Source organism: Macaca fascicularis, chromosome 13 (genome assembly GCF_037993035.2).
Source record: "Macaca fascicularis isolate 582-1 chromosome 13, T2T-MFA8v1.1".
In the NCBI taxonomy this organism is placed as follows: Eukaryota; Metazoa; Chordata; class Mammalia; order Primates; family Cercopithecidae; genus Macaca; species Macaca fascicularis.
Window position 1 is genome coordinate 96,824,057 of NC_088387.1, and position 19,720 is coordinate 96,843,776.

Here is a 19,720-nt window from a genome sequence, read left to right on the forward strand (position 1 = left end):
AATCACAAAGTGTGGAGTGCCCCCAAAGCCAAATGACAGGAGTGAATTTAATATTGTGGTAAAGGGGAGTCATTGGAGGTTTTAAAAATAAGTTTAGGAAAATACGCAGGACAAGTTAGAACAGGGAGAAACTAAAGGATAATAGGAGACTTAGTTCATCCTCCAGGCCCAAAGTGACAAGGTTCTTAACCCCAGGAGTGGTAGCCCAGGAGAATATCAGTTTAGAGACTTTTCTCCAACTTGTGCATCCTAAGTCAGTCTCTTAGTAATGAAGCTAGTGGGCATTAGCAACTTGGATAAATGTAGAATTTGTGTTTTAAACTGAATTTTGACTTGCGCAAGACAGTTACTGTTTTGTCATGAGTTGAGTTGTTGTTGTTGGTGGTGGTGGTGGTGGTTGTTGTTTTCCTCCTAGCTTTGGCCGTATTTGGGTTGTTTTGCATAGATATGTTTCTACATTAACCCTGTTAGCAGGATTTTTCCTCAGAAATATTTTGTGTCTAAATGGGTCTTGTTTAAAAAAGATCTTATGTAAAAATTTGGCCCAAATCCCTATAATAGTTGTCAGATATCCAGCTAAGCAACCTAGCCCCTCACTCTAAACAGCAGGAATGTACTTAAACATACATGGCCTGTGTAACATCTGAAGCCTCATGGGACTTTAAAAGCCCGGCTGCCATGGAGTTAGTACACCTGTGGGATGGGAGATATCTAGTCAGTATCCAGTCGGGTACAGTGGCTAACGCCTGTAATACCAGCACTTTGGGAGGCCAAGGCGGATGGATCACTTGAGGCCAGGAGTTCAGCCTGGCTGACATGGCAAAACCCTGTCTCTACTAAAAATACAAAAATTAACCGGGTGTGGTGGCACGTGCCTGTGATCCCAGCTACTCAGGAGGCTGAGGCAGGAAAATCGCTTGAACCCAGAAGGCGGAGGCTGCAGTGAGCGGAGATTGCACCACTGTACTCAAGCCTGGGTCACAGAGTGAGACTCAGTCTCAAAAAAAAAAAAAAACTAGGGGATCCACTCACCTCTTCTGTGTGTCACATCTCCCTTTTTAGAAAGATGTTCTCAAATATTACCCAAGCATAGATGGGAAAGTCCCAGTGCCCCAATGTGGTTTTTGTAAAAGGCAAAAGGCGTATGTAAACTGAAGGGAAACCAGAGTGCATCTCCCCTAAGTAACCTTGTACCATCGCCTTTCAGTTGGATTGTCTTAGCGATCCCCAGAACTACTGACTCCAAGCCCCATGCATGCCACTGTGGCCTTCTAGTGTACCACTGATGCTTGTATTCAAGGGCTAAGCAGAATGAGCTAATGCCCGCAACTCTACTCCCAAACCTCGAGTTTCTTTATATTTGCAGCTGTAATCAGTAAAATAAGCAGGACACTGCTGCCCCTGTAGGATCCCCTGCCAGGTTCTTACCCATCTGACAGGCTAAGACTATTCAGACTGGGAGGAAGAATTTGCAAACACAAATCCGGGAATGTTGTCTTTCTATCCATTGGCTAGAATTCACAGTCGAAAATCTCATGCCTTTAGTGTCTAGCTTCCTAAAAGAATTACCACATAATCTTAATTTGTGTATTATATGCATACCTAAAAGTTCACACACAGGAATTACTGACTTCTATTAAAATTTCAGTGTTCTCCTACTATTAAAAATATATATTCATCAACCCATAAAAGTACCCTTTAGAATCCTAATTTTAGGCCAGGTGCAGTGGCTCACACCTGCAATCCCAGCACTTTGGAAGGCTGAGGTGGGTGGATCACTTGAGGTCAGGAGTTTGAGACCAGCCTGGCCAACATGGTGAAACCCCATCTCTACCAAAAATACAAAAATTACCCGAGCATGGTGGCATGCGCCTATAATCCCAGCAGGATTTATCCTCAGAAATACTTTGTGTCTAAATGGGTTTTGTTTAAAAAAAAATCTTATGTAAAAATTTGACCCAAATCCCTATAATAGTTGTCAAATATCCAGCTAAGCAACCTAGCCCCTCACTCTAAACAGCAGGGATGTACTTAAACATACATGGCCTGTGTGACATCTGCAGCCTCATGGGGCTTTAAAAGCCTGGCTGCCATGGAGTTAGTACACCTGTGGGATGTGAGGAACACAGGAGGTAGAGGTTGCAGTGAGTCGAGATCGCACCACTACACCCCAGCCTGGGTGACAAAGCAAGACCCTGTCTCAAAAAAAAAAAAAAAAAAGAAGAGAGAGAGAGAGAAAATCCTGATTTTAATTTAAAAGGGTTGCCTGCTTTTATTGATGTTCAGTATGCTAGCATTTAATTCTCTCATAAAATAGCTGTAAGCAGTTAGTCAAATGGACAATCAAGCCACATGGTCTGGGATACTCATAAATTAAAATACATCACACAATAATTTTCATGCCACAGGGAGTTCTTTCATTCTACTGCTTCAGGAAACTATTAGGTACTTTATCTTCTGTCTGAAATGATAATTTAAAGAAGCATACATAAGAAGTGACATCATTGTTAATTCATTCAACAAAAATATTAATCCTTTTTTGGAATAAGGCAGGGTTAAAATTAATTTTTTTGTTTATTTAATAAAAATCTGTTGAGTTCCTAAGTATCATATTAGGTATTTGGCATATCGTGGTGACTAGACCCAATCCCTGTCACCAAGGAGTACCAAGGTCCCTCCTTCTTGTTTTTTGGTTTTTGTCTGAGGTGGAGTCTCACTATGTTGCCCAGGCTGGGGTGCAGTGGCACAATCTTTGCTCACAGCAACCTCCGCCTCCCAGACTCAAGTGAGTCTCCTGCCTCCTGCTTCAGCTTCCTGAGTAGTTGGGATTGCAGGCACCCACCACCACAACTGGCTAATTTTTCCATTTTTAGTAGACAGGCTTGGCCTCCCAAAGTGCTGGGATTACAGGCACGAGCCACCCTTTATTCTTTTTAATGACGTGATGTAGACTGACACTTAGGCATTCATATTTCTGTACATATCTTTCCTTTATACCTTTTTACCTGATTAATGAGTATTAATTAATTACTAGCCTCAAAAAAGGCCAGGTGCAGTGGCTCATGCCTATAATCCCAACACTTTGGGAGGCTGAGGCAGGTGGATCACCTGAGGTCAAGACCAGCATGGCCAACATGATGAAACCCCACCTCTACTAAAAATACAAAAATTAGCCAGATGTGGTGGTGCACGCCTATAATCCCAGGTACTCGGGAGGCTGAGGCAGGGGAATCACTTGAACCCAGGAGGCAGAGGTCATGGTGAACCAAGATAACACCATTGTACTCCAACCTGGGTGACACAGTGAGACTCCATCTCAAAAAAAAAAAAAAAAAGGAAGAAAAAAGAAACTCTTTATCAGATGAGTTCTGCAGTTTTGAATTTCAACCTCATTTGCAAATGTTTATCTAGTTTGAGTGTAAATTTTTTTTTTTTTTTGAGATAGAGTCTCGCTCTGTCACCCAGGCTGGAGTGCAGTGGCATGATCTCGGCTCACTGCAAGCTCCGCCTCCTGGGTTCACGCCATTCTCCTGCCTCGGCCTCCCGAGTAGCTGGTACCACAGGCACCCGCCACCATGCCCGGCTAATTTTTTTTGTATTTTTAGTAGAGATGGAGTTTCACCGTGTTAGCCAGGGTGGTCTCGATCTCCTGACCTCATGATCTGCCCACCTCGGCCTCCCACAGTGCTGGGATTACAGGTGTGAGGCACCGCGCCCGGCCGAGTGTAAGTTTTTATATAAATGACTATAGTGGCTATGCCATTGCTTTGGCCACCTTGCCAGACCTCGTTCATGTGGAAGAGACTCACATGTTATTAGGTGACATAAGCAGTTCTAAGTTTACACTTTATAATTAAGGTATTATTACCCCCTTTTAAATCAACGTTGGCTCTATCCCTTGTCATCAGTCAATATTTAGTGATCCCAGCTGACTGGTTGATAACACAGAGGTTCTCAGACCTGGGATCTGACCTGCTTACTGTGTTGACAGAGCCTTAAAGGCTTTATCTGAATACATTTTGTGAGTTTAAATTATACAACACTATCCTAAATAACACTTTGCCAAAGTCCACTCTCTCCCCAATACCAGGCCACATGGAAGGCCTATAAGTCCTGGAAGCACTGCCCTGCCCACTGTCCCCAGCCTAACCTGATATATGTCTACTGCAAATTATGATTTCTCTTCTGACAAACTTAAATTGCAATCACCAGATGTCCAAGTATGAAAGATTGCTTTCTGAAATTTCCCTATTCTGTTTAGCCACTGCAGTGTTCTCTTTAATACCAAACCTGGAGAAAACTGTGAAAGTAGAGAGATGTCTTAGAAACAGTTCTAAGAAATTACATACTAGTCTTCTGACCTCGGATACAATTTCAGCCTGTTAGGATTGCCCCATCCTTCCCCAACCGTCGCACTTTCCACTTCAACACAGTGCCAGCAATGAAAACACATTTTATAATTGTTTAATAACTGTCCTATGACTGTTTGCCTTGCCTCATGAATATAAGAAAAGTGTCCTGCCCGAAAGGGAAGTCTGGCAAGGAAGAGAGCTTGCTTCCTAACTGCGAAACAGGTGCAAAAACAGAAGCACTCTACCTCCTTCACACTGCCAGAGCCGGTGCTCAGCACTCTGAGCCTGGGCTCCTGTGAGTTTGGCTTTGGTCAGGCATCCAGCATCTGGCTTTGATTGTGAAGAGCACCTTCCTGTGCTGAGGTGGGAGTCTCCTTAAGAGATTTCTCAGTGCCCATTTATTTCTAGTCCCTCTCTCTCCTTTGCAGTAATAAAAATTATGTTCTCCAAGTGTTCACTCACCCTCTCCCTTTCGTAATTCCTCTGCTTTACTGAGGTCTTTCTCACCATTGCACCCAGGTCTGTAGACTGTGTGGGAGCAGGAGCACTTACCCATTCCTGAGACTTCCTAGGCACATACATGTTCAGTAAAGACTAGCTGCATGAATTGGTCCAATTTAAATAGAGCCATTGCACAGCTTTTAGATTTACTAGGCCAAAGAGCTGAGGCTCCCTGACCACAGTGACCCATGGTGAGGCACAGAAAGAGGAGGTGGAAGAGACCCATTAAAAGACAGAGTAGATGAGCAGCAAAGAACTGAAGAAAGAGAAACTTGAAAGTATTCTCTTTATCCTTTTTCCTACAGTGTCTGATAGTGCGTTCATTTGGGCAGTCAGCTGATAGCCAGCAAGTGCCTGCTCTATGTTCCATCACTATACGGTTCTAAAAGACAGAGACCGGCCAGGTGCGGTGGCTCACGCCTGTAATCCCAACACTTTGGGAGGTCAAGGTAGGGGGATCACTTGAGGTCAGGAGTTCGAGACCAGCCTGACCAACCTGGTGAACCCCATCTCTACTAAAAATAAAAAATTAGCTGGGCTTCGTGGCACATGCCTGTAATCCCAGCTACTCAGGAGGCTGAGTCAGGAGAATTGTTTGAACCCAGAGGTGGAGGTTGCAGTGAACCCATATCGCACCATTGCACTCCATCCTGGGCAATAAGAGTGAAACTCTGTCTCAGAGAGAGAGAGAGAGAGAGAGAGAGATTGATTTAGATGACAGAGACCATTTCTTTATGTTTCCAGTGCTTTCTGCACAAGAAGTACTAAATAAACCTGTACTGAATTAACGAAAAACTGAGATCAAGAATTCTTTTTTGAATGACCTTTCAGGGTCTCCAAACAGTTTCTGGTTTATTGGGGGAAGTGGGTATGTATGGGACTCACTGGAAAAACAAACAAACAAACAAACAAAAAGTGTTCCTGAAAGCAGGTAGATGGGGCTACAGTTCCAACATGTTTAGTGTGGAGAGGGGACCAAATAAGAAAAGAACCTGTCGTGGGCAGACTGCTAGTTGGGAAGTGATGAGAGCAGTGGGTCTCAGACTTGTATGCACCAGAATCAGACAAGGTTGAATGCAATGCCGTGCCCTATCCCTAGAGCTTCGGTTTGGTGGGGATAGGGTGAGGCACAAAGTTTACATCTCTGACAAGTTCCCAGGTGATGCCAATGCTGCTGGTCTGTGTTCCATGCATCGAAAACCACTTGCCTGGATAAATGTACCTAAACACATGTGAATATCATGAATGATGAAATAGAATTACTATTAGAATTTCCTTTTTTTTTTTTTTTTTGAGATGGAGTCTCGCTCTGTCGCCCAGGCTGGAGTGCAGTGGTGCGATCTCGGCTCACTGCAAGCTCCGCCTCCCGGGTTCACGCCATTCTCCTGCCTCAGCCTCCCGAGTAGCTGGGACTACAGGCGCCCACAACCGCGCCCGGCTAATTTTTTGTATTTTTAGTAGAGACGGGGTTTCACCGTGGTCTCGATCTCCTGACCTTGTGATCCGCCCGCCTCGGCCTCCCAAAGTGCTGGGATTACAGGCGTGAGCCACCGCGCCCGGCCTAGAATTTCAAGTCATGGTTGCACTTCCTCTTTCAGATTCCCCTAAACAGCTATGTGAACTGTAGGCAGGTCAGGCCCTCTAGGCCTGTTTCATCTACAGTAAGAATGTTGGCAAGGTGGTTTCTAAGGTTCTTTCCTTCTAGCTCTAGGAGTTAGCATTGAATTACTCGCCAGGCCACGGTCTGCTGCTTGCTTCGTCCTCTGATGCTCCTGTGGGGGGATGGGGCCTTTGATCTCAGCACCCATGGGCCTGGCCTGGTTTGTCTGATTTTTCTATCATTTCTTCCCAATGTTTGTGGTGATGGGCATTAATTTCTCTCCTTTTTTCCTCTGCCTTTTTTTTCATCTTCAACACTCCAGGAGGAAGAGCAAAAGCAGGCAGTAAGTGAACTTCAGAATTTCCCGCTGGACTCTCGCTCTTGTTGCACGTTCTTTCTTTACTCATGTAAATGTTTCTCCTCTTCTCCCAGCACATCATCTCTGAAGAGGGTTTTACATGTAAAACTCCCAGTGGGTCTCCCCGTGGTGTTGTAAAATGTTCTAAAAGTTCAAAGCATGTTTACCCGGTAGAGCATGTTCTTACTTAAAACCAGAGCTTGTAAGTACCCATCTGTTGTGAGCATTGAAGTGTGCATGATTAGCCAGGCTACCATTGCATTTTCCTGCCTTTCATTCTCTGTTGTTTTGTGTCTGGAGTGATTTTAATTCCTTGAAACAACTTTCGGGGTGCTGGGGTGACCTCATGTCATGAATGAATGTGCATGAAAATGAGGACTTATTTTGCTAACTATAGATGTCGTGCAGTCTTGACTAGGCTTCTGGATGCTGGGGCTGTGCCAGCCTTCTTAACAAAATTACTGACAACGACTGAGGCACTGACTCCACTTGCAGTGATTTCCTGTTCAGAACCTACTCCAGAGGGAGCTCAGGTTTTTCTGAGCTGTGTGGCTGCTGCATGGTGTTTGGGGGAGGTTTATATTTGTTTTTGTTTTTCCCGATAGCCACTGACCCACACAAGAAAGTCAATTGCAGACTTATCTACAATATTAGCACCATATGTTTATATAACATAGTAAGGTTTCAAAGCATACATTTTTTAAACTGAAGCTGAGTTTTTGTTTACCTTGGAGCTTTTTGTCCTTCGGGAGAGAAACATAAAACGTTTAATTTTAAAAATTTGCCTTTTTTTTTGAGACGGAGCCTCGCTCCGTCGCCCAGGCCAGAGTACAGTGGCATGATCTCGGCTCACTGTACCATCTGCCTCCCCGGTTCAAGTGATTCTCTCGCCTCAGCCTCCTGAGTAGCTGGGACTGTAGGCGCGCACCACCACACCCAGCTAATGTTTGTATTTTTAGTAGAGACGGGGTTTCACCATATTGGCCAGGCTGGTCTCGAACTTCTGACCTCATGATCCACCCGCCTTGGCCTCCCAAAGTGCTGGGATTACAGGCATGAGCCACTACACCCGGCCTACCCGTTTTTTAAAAAAAACACAAATGAATACATGTTTTAGGTTAGGAATATAAAACATTATACTTATAATTTCTAGCTAGGAGAGCAATGGGACCATAGAGTAAAGAGAAAGGAAAGAAGAGATAGGTAGTGAGGGGAGGAGGCGAGAAGAGGGTACAGAGGAGGCAGACTGTCAGAAAGGGAGAAAGAAGATGGTGCATGGCATCAGGAGTGGCCAACAGCCCAGAAATCTGATGGCTTTCATGGAACCAAAGTGCACTTGTTTAGGTTTTTGCTAGTTTTGGTTCTTTTTTCTTCATTCACACAGAGTTTATTGCTTCCATCTCTGGCACTTCTGCATCAGTAGGTACATTTACATGGGCAAAGCAGAACAGGATGGAAATCAAGCCCAGCCATTACATGCTGCTTCCAGGAAGTGACACACATCACTTCCTCTCCATTTCATTGGCCAGAGCAAGTCACATGACCACACTTCACCTCAAGGGGGCTGGGAAGTCTAATCCTCCAGTTTGTCCAGAAGTCCCAGAGAAGCAGATGTTGGAAATACCTCCCCCAAGTAGACGAATGAGTGAGACTGTTGGAGGAAGAGAAAGGAGACTACTTATCCTCCCAGCTCCTGATAGTCTCATCCCCTTGTTATGAAGTATTCCCTTCCTAGTGATCCAGGGTGTCACTTCACCTGTTGTTGCTGATCACTAGTGTCCCCTCCTTCTCTTCAGCCCTCCATACCCCAGAGATGCACTTTGCAGCTGCAGCTACTTGCTGCAAATCTACTTCCAACAGTCTGCCAGACTAGCACAGCATCTCCTGATCTCTCTCTGCGTGCACCTGCTCCAAGTGAGCACAGACTGGAAACACCCTACACCTCACCTGAAAACTCTTTCAGAAGAGGGCAGGCATTGTGGATATTGATCTTAGTGGTAGCAGTAGAGCTTCCAGTAGACATTTCATTTAAAAAATGTTTAATCCAAGAAGCAGGAATTACCACTGCTGTGATATTAGTTCTCAGGTCAATTTAAAGCTAGTCTTCACTATAAATATTTGCTGAATGATAACCAGTATTAACCAATTTTATAAGATTTTGACTTATAGTCTGTATGAATTAATAATTGTATTAATTATAAGGGACATAACTAGTTCACATACCTATAGCAGTTATTTTGCTTAAGGCAATCCCAGATAGATCCATTCAGGAGACTAAATTATAGCTCAGAAATATCCTTTATAAAAAGGAATCTGAGCCAGGCGCGGTGGCTGACACCTGTAATCCAACACTTTGGGAGGCCGAGGCAGGTGGATCATGAGGTCAAGAGATCGAGACCATGTAGCTAATGTGGTGAAACCCTGTCTCTACTAAAAATAGAAAAAATTAGCTGGACGTGGTGGTGCACCTGTAGTCCCAACTACTCAGGAGGCTGAGGCAGGAGAATGGCGTGAACCTGGGAGGCGGAGGTTGCAGTGAGCTGAGATTGCGCCACTGCACTCCAGCCTGGGCGACAGAGCGAGACTCCGTGTCAGAAAAAAAAAAAAAAAAAGGAATCCGATTTCCCAAGAAAGCAAATAATAAAAATAATTTTTTAAAAAAGGAATCTGAAAAAATTTTATATTACTGAAAAAAAAACCAAGCTGATTAGTATTATTATTAATATTGTTATTTCTGTCTAAAGAAAATACACTGATACATAGCATAAAAATCACCTTATCTTTTAAAGATAATAATCTATAAAATGCAGGATATCTATAGTTATTTGCATCATTTGAAAATATTTTGAACACTTCTCAGTAAAAGTCCAGTGCTTACAGTCAGAAATATGGTTGTAGGATTCATCAGCATGTTACAGAGGGGACACTAGGGTCACCACAGACTGATTAGGTCCCTACTGGCAATGGTGTTTATGACCATTGGTGCACTTGAGCTATGGGCCACTCCGGTCTCGATCAAACAGTATCCCAGTCCTAGTCTGGAAAGAGTTCAGATGTACAAGTTCACTCTAGGAACATTTTAGGGTTCCATTTTTCCTAGTGACTCAGTGCACCATAAAATTTCACTGCTGGATCTCTAACACCACATTCACTGAGCTATCCAAGGAAATGGGTTCTGTTTATTCATGAAGGATGTGTTTCCTGCAACATTTGTCTGATCTCTCCTATTAGAAGTTAATTATCTAATAATGATCATCTGGCCTAAAGACTGTAACTTTATATACATTTTATAGAACATTTTATATAATGATCATCAGACTTAAATACTGTAACTTTAGACAGTGAAAGTTATGTAAGGATAGGAAGCTCCTTCAGGGTGGCCTTGGCCCAGCTTAGGTAGTGGGGCAGCGGTCCAAAGGGTAATATACCTGGCACTCTGAAAATAATGTAATTAGTGGAATATTGGGGAATTGGCTAAGAGAACATTGCCACTCTTGGGACCTTTCCTTTTTCTTCAGTGAGTTTGGCTATCACGTGGGATCTTGCCATCATGTCCTGTCTGATTTCCAAGACCCAGACAAATATCCAGCTACAGCTGTACCAAAGAGAGCAGGTTTGGCCTGGCTCCAGGAAGCCCCCATTTCTGATCACAGCTCTACCAAATATGCCTCAAAGGAAGGGCACTCAATGTTTAGTTAGCAATGGTCGACCCACAAGGGCTCACATGAACCTCATGAATATTAACTTTGTAAGTTTAAGAGAAAGTACTTTCAAAAAAACAAACCTATGCGACAAGAAAAAGAAACCTCCTCTTTGTCCACTAAAGAAATTGTTGGTGAACCCCTTGATGTCAGCATGCCTCATGGGTCACGTTCCCATCTTAGCCTTTGGATACAGTCTCACTGGGAAGCGATTCAGATTCACATGCTTCTGCAGTCTTCTGGGCTCCCTGGCTCTTAATCCTCTGAAATAGAAGCCTGAGTCTACTTCCCGAAAGGCAAAGGATTGCCATTCATTTATTTATTTAGCAGTGTTTTACTATATATGTTCAAGGCAGTGATCCTGGCCTTTTGGAGGTTAAAAAGAGAAATCGTACTCAAATACCACCATCAAATAGTCTGAAAGTTATTTCATGGTTGACATGATATCCTAAATGCAGAAACACAAGCCGGGTCAGTGGTATCCTGGGCCTCAGGCACCACTGTGGCCCTCCTAAGTTGGCAAACTATACAGACGTCTGTTGGTAAGTGAGGATTGCTGTGCTATACATAGGACTCTCCCACAAACCTTTAGCCTGGTCGCAGTCCCAGGATAGGTGCATAGACTGTCTGCCAGTGTTAGCTCCCTCCCACACATGGCCTCGCAAGAGTCGGCAGGATGTATTCATCCATCAGCCTTGGCACCTGTACTCACCGTAGGGACCTGGCAGTTTGTTGTTATTTTTTTTCCAAAAAGAGGAAATATCACTACAATATTAAAAATAGGTTTGGCTTTTCTTTTTTTCTTTTTTTTTTTTTTTTTTGAGACAGAGTTTCGCTCTTGTTGCCTAGTCTGGAGTACAATGGCATGATCTCAACTCACTGCAACCTCCGCCTCCTGGGTTCAAGTGATTCTTCTGCGTCAGCCTACCTAGTAGCTGGGACTACAGGTGCACGCCACCACGCCCGGCTAATCTTTGTATTTTTAGTAGAGATGGGGTTTCGCCATGTTGGCCAGGCTGGTCTCAAACTCCTGACCTCAGGTGATCTGCCTGCCTCGGCCTCCCAAAGTGCTGGGATTACAGCCATGAGCCACTGCATCCAGCCATAGTTTTTCTTTATGATTAAGTATAAGTTTATTTGAGCCCAAAGCTTGAGGATGGCCCCCCCAGGAGCAAAGATTCAAATATACATTCTGATTAGCAGCAGTTATAGTGAGTTTAAAAAAAAAAAAATGAAAAGGCAGTTCCTAAGTCGTTTACCAAGAACTTACATTAAAGTAACATAAGCAGGGCACGTGTTCTCAGAATCTCCTGAGGTTGTGTCACAGGCCAGATAAGGTTTTTAAAAATAATAACATAAGCTATTGATTATGTATACTTTGTTCTTTTTATCACAGATTCCAGGAACATGAAGCTAATGAGTGAAGCAGCTAGTCAGGAACAAAATGCCTTTAAACCATTGCCCCTCCGACTTGGCAGGTGGCGTGTCTGAAGCCCCATAGCTGTGTCTCTCAGGACCTGATCAATTTTGAATACCTCATATAATTCAGACTTCGTGGAGTTATTTTTGTTCTCATTTCCCCTCTTTTCATCAAGATCTTTCTAGGAAAGCATCATAGATGAACAAAAATGGTTTTGATTCCTTTTATGTTCAGCAACTTAGTCTTGTGTAGCCAGAAGGCTCATTCCTGGATGGTCCTGTCTTGCATGGTGGGAATGGGGGATGGGTGTTTGTATTTCACTCCCCCAAAACTCCCTCAGTACCAAACAAGAGTCTGAGGATACAAGGGAAAAGTAGCTTTGGGATGTATGCCACAGCCCCCCAATATTTTTAATCACTCTCATCAATGTCAGGCTGAGAGATTTCCTTACCTACTTCTTGAATTTCCCTCCTGTACTATATTTCTGTCTTTTCCTCTCCTGACCAGAATGCACACAGCATATGAAAACCATCCTTCAGGGCCTCCAAGAAAATTATCTCCTCAGCCAACTGGAGAAATTCTTCCACTGGAAGAATATTGAATTCCTAGGACACACTGCCTCCCCCAGAACACTACAGGCTGAATCTCAACAAAGCATTAACAGAAAAGGATGAAGAAAAATGACTTGTAGGCTTGGAGCCTAAGAAGAATCTGGGGAAATGATGGGTGTCATTTCCTGAACAAGTGAAAATAGAGACATGATCTGGGTTAGGAGGGGATTTTGATCTGATTTTGAACATACTATTATGTCCTATAGCCAGGCAGTCAAGCAGAAAGATCTGCTAGGTATTGGACGTGTGCAACTGAAATTTCAATGGGAAAACAGGGCTAGCAATGTAGACCTGGAACCCTTCAACACAAAATGAGGATTGAAACCATAAACGTGAGCCTTAGGGAAAACGCATAGTAGACAAAAAGAAGAAAGAGGAGGCAGGAGAAGGACCCTCGGGTCTCTTGGAAGCCCAGATAATTGCAAGAAGGAGGAATTTAGTAAGACAGTAAGACAAGAAAGCCCGTGAATCTGACAATAAGGAAGTTACCAGCAACTTGGGAAAGAAAATGTTCAGTAGAGTAGTAAAATGCACCCAGCTCTCAAAAGTGGGCTTTGTCCTGTCCGAACCCCTCAACACCACCTCCTGTCAAATAATGTCACCCCACTGAACGGAGATGTAAATCTTAAATCTGTGAATTACACGTGAATGGACTGCCCTTCCCACTAATCGAGTCTTGTTGGCTAAATCCCATTTCTTTTTCATCTAAACAAGCACGTAACCTTTACAAACCTCATTTTCCTCGTCAGTAAACTTTCAGCTCCACAATTCTTGCATCCTTTCATCATTGTACCAACTGGTATTCTGGAGAAAGGCTATAAACCTAAAAGAGTCTCCAGAGATCTTTTTGGGTCCTGGCCTATAGAGGAATGAATGAATGAATGAATGAATGAATGAATGAATGAATGAATGAATGAATGAATGAAATCCAGTTGGGTTTATTTCACTGAATTCTCCTTTCCTGACTTTGAAATCCTGTGGCCCTTACTTCATTGTCTGGGTTTTCTTTCAATAACTTCTTCCCCAGGGTTTATTCATGCCAGCCTCCCACCTGCCACTTTTCCAGATACAAGAAAGTATCCTAAGAAAACATCAGCTGCATCCCTGATGCCCTTCTCCTGTGGCTCACCTGCGTGATTCTTGGCCATGTCTCCAGCAGGACAGGTTTCTCTGGCATTCTTCCTCTCTGCTGTGCCTCACCCCAGCCTCTTCTCTCAGCATGGGATTGTCTCCATAACCCTTCACTCTGAGAGCATCTGGAGGCATTTCGTCAAATCATGAAGCTGTACCAGTCTCTAGGGTAACAGGTTTTATAGCTGACCCTCAGGTTGGTTCTGATGTTCCATAGTAATGGTAATGCTAAGGTTTGAAGCGTCCTTTACGGAAAAGAACGTCTGCTTAGTTTCAGCTAAAAGATGCATGTTATAACAAGTACTGTAGACTCTTTACACTTTTCTCCATTTACTCTTAATCATGGTTTGGCAGTATGCATTTGGAGCTGCAATATAGATGCCCTGATGTTTAAAAAAAGAAAAGTAGAAAGCTGTTTTATAAAATTACAGGCAATGCAGTTAACTGTAGCTGAAGTGGTACTGTTTTTTTTTGTTTGTTTGTTTGTTTGAGGCAGAGTCTCGCTCTTGTTGCCCAGGCTGGAGTGCAATGGCATGATCTCCACTCACTGCAGCCTCCACCTCCCAGGTTCAAGTGATTCTCCTGCCTCAGCCTCCCAAGTAGCTGGAGTTATAGGCATGCACCACCACACCCAGATAATTTTTTTGTATTTTTAGTAGAGACAGGGTTTCTCCATGTTGGTCAAACTGGTCTTGAACTTCTGACCTCAGGTAATCTGCCCGCCTCTGCCTCCCAAAGTGCTGGGATTGCAGGTGTGAGCCACTGCGCTCGGCCGGTCTCAAACTCTTGACTTCAAGTGATCCACCTGCCTCAGCCTCCCAAAGTATTGCTACTGTGCCCGGCCAAGTGGTACTTTGTTAATTTTTTTTTTTAATTTCAATAGCTTTTGGGGTGCAAGTGGTTTTTGGTTACATGGATGAGTTATTTAGTGGTGAATTCTGAGATTTTGGTGCACCCGTCACCCAACTAGTGTACATTGCACCCAATACGTAGTTTTTTTATCCTTCACCGCGCTCCCAACCTCTCCCTTCTGAGTCTCCATAGTCCATTATATCACTCTGTGTTTTTGCATACTCATAGCTTAGCTCCCACTTATAAGTGAGAGCATACAGCATCTGGTTTTCCATTCCTGAGCTACCGCACTTAGAACTGTAGCCTCCAGGTCCATTCAGGTTGCTGCAAAAGATATTCCATTACTTTTTATGGCTGAGTAGTATTCCATGGTGTTTATATACCACGTTTTCTTTATCCACTCATTGGTCCATGGGCCCTTAGGTTGGTTCTGAATCTTTGCAATTGTAAATTGGGCTGCAATAAACATATGTGTGCATGTGTCTTTTTCATATAATGACTTCTTTTCCTTTGGGTAGATACCCAGTAGTGGGATTGCTGGATCAAATGGTAGGTCTAGCCGGGCGCGGTGGCTCAAGCCTGTAATCCCAGCACTTTGGGAGGCCGAGACGGGCGGATCACGAGGTCAGAAGATCGAGACCATCCTGGCTAACACGGTGAAACCCCGTCTCTACTAAAAATACAAGAAAATTAGCCGGGCGAGGTGGCGGGCGCCTGTAGTCCCAGCTACTCGGGAGGCTGAGGCAGGAGAATGGCGTGAACCCGGGAGGCGGAGCTTGCAGTGAGCCGAGATCGCGCCACTGCACTCCAGCCTGGGGCACAGAGCAAGACTCCGTCTCAAAAAGAAAAAAAAAAAAAAAAAAAATGGTAGGTCTACTTTTAGTTCCTCAAAAAATCTCCATCCTGTTTTCCATGGTAGTTGTGCTAATTTACATTCCCACCAGCAGTGTATGAGCATCCCCTTTTCACCACATCCATGCCAACATACACTGTTTTTGGACATTTCGATAATGACCATTCTTGCAGGAGTAAGGTAGTAATCTCATTGGGGTTTTGATTTGCATTTCCCTCAGGTTAGTGATGTTGAGCATTTTTTCATATGTTCGTTGGCCATTTGTATATCTTCTTTTGAGAAATGTCATGTCATTTGCTGAAGTGGTACTTTTATTATAGTAAGGATCCATGCCAGCTCACCACTGCTCTGCACAGATGGCTAACCATAAACCCTTCAGTTATTTTATTATTATGTATTATTAATTTAAGTGTATATACAATTCTCTGTTAATTGCTTTCACAGTGCAAATTTCAACTCCAATTTTTAACCTGCTCAGACCTCAGAAAATCACGAGAGATTCTAGGAGACTCTCAGATCTGTAGCCACCCCAGGATATCCCAATGTGCAGAAGACACGGCAGTCTATTCTTGGGTCCCTTAAAGGTCTAATGAACCTGAGGCTGCTGGCTGCCTGCCCTTCTTTCCACAGCAGCTCACCACCCAGGAAAATAGCCCTGGGCAGACCATTCTCTGTAGGACCTCATGACTAAGTCGCCCTCAGCCATCCTTCTCATTCTCAGCACTAGTGACATTTGGGGCCAGATAACTCTGTTTTTGCAAGTAGTTGTCATATGTGTTGTAGAAAAACATACGTGTTTTTTTTGGTAGAGATGGGATTTCATTATGTTGGCCAATGTTGGCCAAGCTAGTCTTGAAGTCTTGAACTCTTTTTTTTTTTTTTTTTTTTTGAGACAAAGTTTCACTCCTGTTGCCCAGACTGGAGTGCAATGGCATCATCTCGGCTCACCACAACCTCCACCTCCCAGGTTCAACCAATTCTCCTGCCTCAGCCTCCCAAGCAGCTGGAATTACAGACATGCTCCACCACACCTGGCTAATTTTTTTTTTTTTTTTTTTGTATTTTTAGTAGAGACAGGGTTTCTCCATGTTGGTCAGGCTGTTAAGGATGTTTAGCAGCATCCTTAACTTTACCCACTAAGCGCCAGTAGTAGCCTCTACTCTCAGGCCCCTATCAAGTAAAATTGCCCCCTTGTTAATTGGAAGCCCTGCTCTGAGTCCAGAGAACCTTTCTCTGTGATACCAGTATGAGCCTCCCTGGCATTCTCAGAACCCCTTATTCTGAAGTTTGGCTATGGGAAGGGTGGGACCCTACAGATCCCTCTTCTGCACATATTTCCTGCTTCTGTTGATGCTGTTATCAGCACCGCCGTATCCCTGCCAGCCATCGCCAGCCTCCTGCTCTTCCCTCTCAGTTGCCAACTTCTAGTCCATTTTTTCTCCCAAAAGTTGCTCTCCCTCTTTCTATTCCTGTACCTCATTCCAGCCTCCATTATCTGTCAACTAGTTTTGGAAAAGCCTCTTTATTGATAGAACCCTGTCTCCAGTCTCTCGTTTCTCAGTTCCTCCCTGCCATTGCCCAGAGCTCGATTCCTGAGCACAGACTAGACTGGCCACATCCCTCCCCTCCTTAGAAACCTTCACCGGCTTCTTTTGCCTTTGCCTGTAGCAGGAGTCAGCAGGCATTTTCTTAAAAGATTAGATAGTAAATATTTCAGGCTTTCCAGGCCAAACCAGATATTATGTAGGTACTATACAACCATTTAAAATATAACCATTAAAAAATGTAAAAATCATTCTTGGCTCATGGTCTGTTAAAAAAAAAAAAAAAAAAAGACAACAACAACAAAACAAAAAGCAAAAAGCAAAACTGGTGGTGAAAAAAAGTAGAACATTTTATTTATTTATTTATTTGAGATGGTATCTTCCTCTGTCGCCCAGGCTGGAGTACCGTGACGCAATCTTGGCTCTCTGCAACTTCCGCTTTCCAATTCAAGTGATTCTCTTGCCTCAGCCTCCCGAGTAACTGGGATTACAGGCGCCCACAGCCACACCCAGCTAATTTTTGTATTTTTAGTAGAGATGGGGTTTCACTGTGTTGGTCAGGCTGGTCTTGAACTCCTGACCTCAAGTGATCTGCCTGCCTTAGCCTCCCAAAGTGCCGGGATTACAGGTGTGAGCCACTGCACCCAAGCCAGAACATTTTATTTTGAATGGTGGTTAGTTGGGCCAAGCATGGTAGCTCATGCCTGAAATCCCAGCACTTTGAGAAGCCGAAGCAGATGGATCACTTGAGCCCAGGCATTTGAAATCAGCCTGGGCAACATGGCAAAATTTCATCTCTCCAAAAATACAGTAATTAGCCAGGCATGGTGTCACCTACTCGGGAGGCTGAGTTAGGAGGATCACTTGAGCCCAGGAGGTCGAGGCTGTGGTGAGCCACGATCTTGCCACTGCACTCCAGCCTGAGTGCACTCCAGACAGAGCAAAACTCTGTGTCAAAAAATAACAAATAAAAAATAAATAATGGTGGCAAGTTGGATTTTCCACGGGTTGTATAGTTTTCCTATCTGTGGCCTATTATTTTTTAGTTTTTGGGAGAGTTTCACTCTTGTCACCCAGGCTGGAGTGCAATGGCACGATCTCGACTCGCTGCATGCAACCTCTGCCTCCTGGGTTCTAGCAGTTCTCCTACCTCAGCCTCCCAAGTAGCTGGGATTACAATCACGTGCCACCATGCCTGGCTAATTTTTGTATTTTTAGTAAAGACGGGCTTTCACCATGCTGGCCAGGCTGGTCTTGAACTCCTGACCTCAGGTGATCCACCCACCTCAGACCCTCAAAGTGTTGGGATTACAGGTGTGACGCACCGTGCCCAGCCCTTATCTGTTGTCTGTTAAATAAGCTGCTCATTACGGCTCTGGCTGCTCACCGTCGCCACTTCTCCTTTACTTCTCCTCTCCTGCTACAGGTCTTCCCTGTTCCTCACACTCCAGCCTCATCTCTCCAGCCCAGTACCCTCGGTCATGTACTGTCCCCTGCCTGGTTTGCCCTTTCCAAGCCTCTTCTGCCCATTGCAGTTGTACCCCTCGAGATACTCTCAGCTGCCACCTCTTCTACCAAACTTAACCCTGTTCCATAACATCAGGCCAGGCTGCTTTTCCTCTGTTCCTCTGCTGTGGCCCCTATTTCATCCTGTTTGGTGTGCTGGTTGCATACGTACCTGACTCCCTCGGGATAGGTCTGCTGAGAGTGGAGACATTGCCTCAGCTGCATAGCCCCCTACCCCTAGTACCTTTCAAAGTAGAAGAACAACAGGTATCACTCTATGGACCAAGTGTGTGGAGTGTTTCATGTTCATCCTCACCAACCTGAGAGGGTAGATATTGTTATTCCCACTGTACATATGAAGAACCGTAGGTGCAGACAGGTTAGGTAATTGCTCAAGATCACACAGCTAGTAAACGGCAGCCGGAATCCAAACTAGGTTCATCGAGGCTGGGCACAGCAGCACACGCCTGTAATCCCAGCTATGAGGGAGGCTGAGGTGGGAGGATCACTTGAAGCCAGGAGTTTAAGACCAACCTGGGCAACATAGCAAGACCCCATCTCAAAAAGAAAAACAAAAACTAGGTTTATCCAATTGCGAAGCCTGGACTCTAACCACTATATTATATATAACAGGAACTTAACAAAGTGCAGCGTGTCCTTGTTGAATAAAGGTGCCGTACCTCACCACACAAGTTTGGCTTACCTATAAGTAACATTTACATTAAGCTCATTGAATTTTAAAACCCACTGATAGGTCCCAGCTGCCTTCCTGCTAATAGATTTAGCTGTCTGAATAAGGACCGCATCCTCTTGAGAACCTAGCCTAGCCTAGTTTTTGTTTCTAGTATGCAATCTGAGTGTTTGGCATTCATTGTATAGGTATTTTTCTCTTGATTGGTGAGGTCTCTCATCATTTTGAAGAGAACTGGCTTTGAAATCTTGCAGTGAAGACTAGTGGTATACAGGTCAGGCACAGTGGCTCACCCCTGTAATCCCAACACTTTAGGAGGCCAAGGGAGGTGGATCACTTGAGGTCAGGAGTTCGAGACCACCCTTGCCAACATGGTGAAACCCCATCTCTACTAAAAATACAAAAATTAGCTGGGTGTAGTGGCGGGCGCCCATAATCCCAGCTATTCGGGAGGGTGAGGCACAAGAATTGCATGAACCCAGGAGGCGGAGGTTGCAGTGAGCCGAGATCACGCCATTGCACTGCAGCCTGGGTGACAGAGTGAGACTCTGTCTTGAAAAAAAAAAAAGACTAGTGGGATACCATTTTCAAATAGGGCTA

The 19,720-nt window shown here is 44.2% G+C and overlaps 1 protein-coding gene across 50 annotated transcripts in view; it reads left to right on the forward strand.

Moving 5' to 3' along the window:
* Positions 1-19,720, forward strand: part of DTNB (dystrobrevin beta) — a 302,620-nt gene that overhangs the window by 256,362 nt on the left and 26,538 nt on the right. For 31 of the 50 annotated variants that reach the window (XR_010580546.2, XM_074012198.1, XM_074012200.1 and 28 more), the window contains one exon: positions 6,776-6,796. The exons of the other annotated variants lie outside the window; for them this stretch is intronic. Coding sequence is in view for 30 of the 31 variants with exons in the window: in XM_074012198.1 (XP_073868299.1) it covers positions 6,776-6,796 (21 nt within the window). In the remaining variant the exon portion in view is untranslated. The remainder of the gene's footprint in view (positions 1-6,775; positions 6,797-19,720) is intronic. 50 annotated transcript variants of the gene reach the window in all.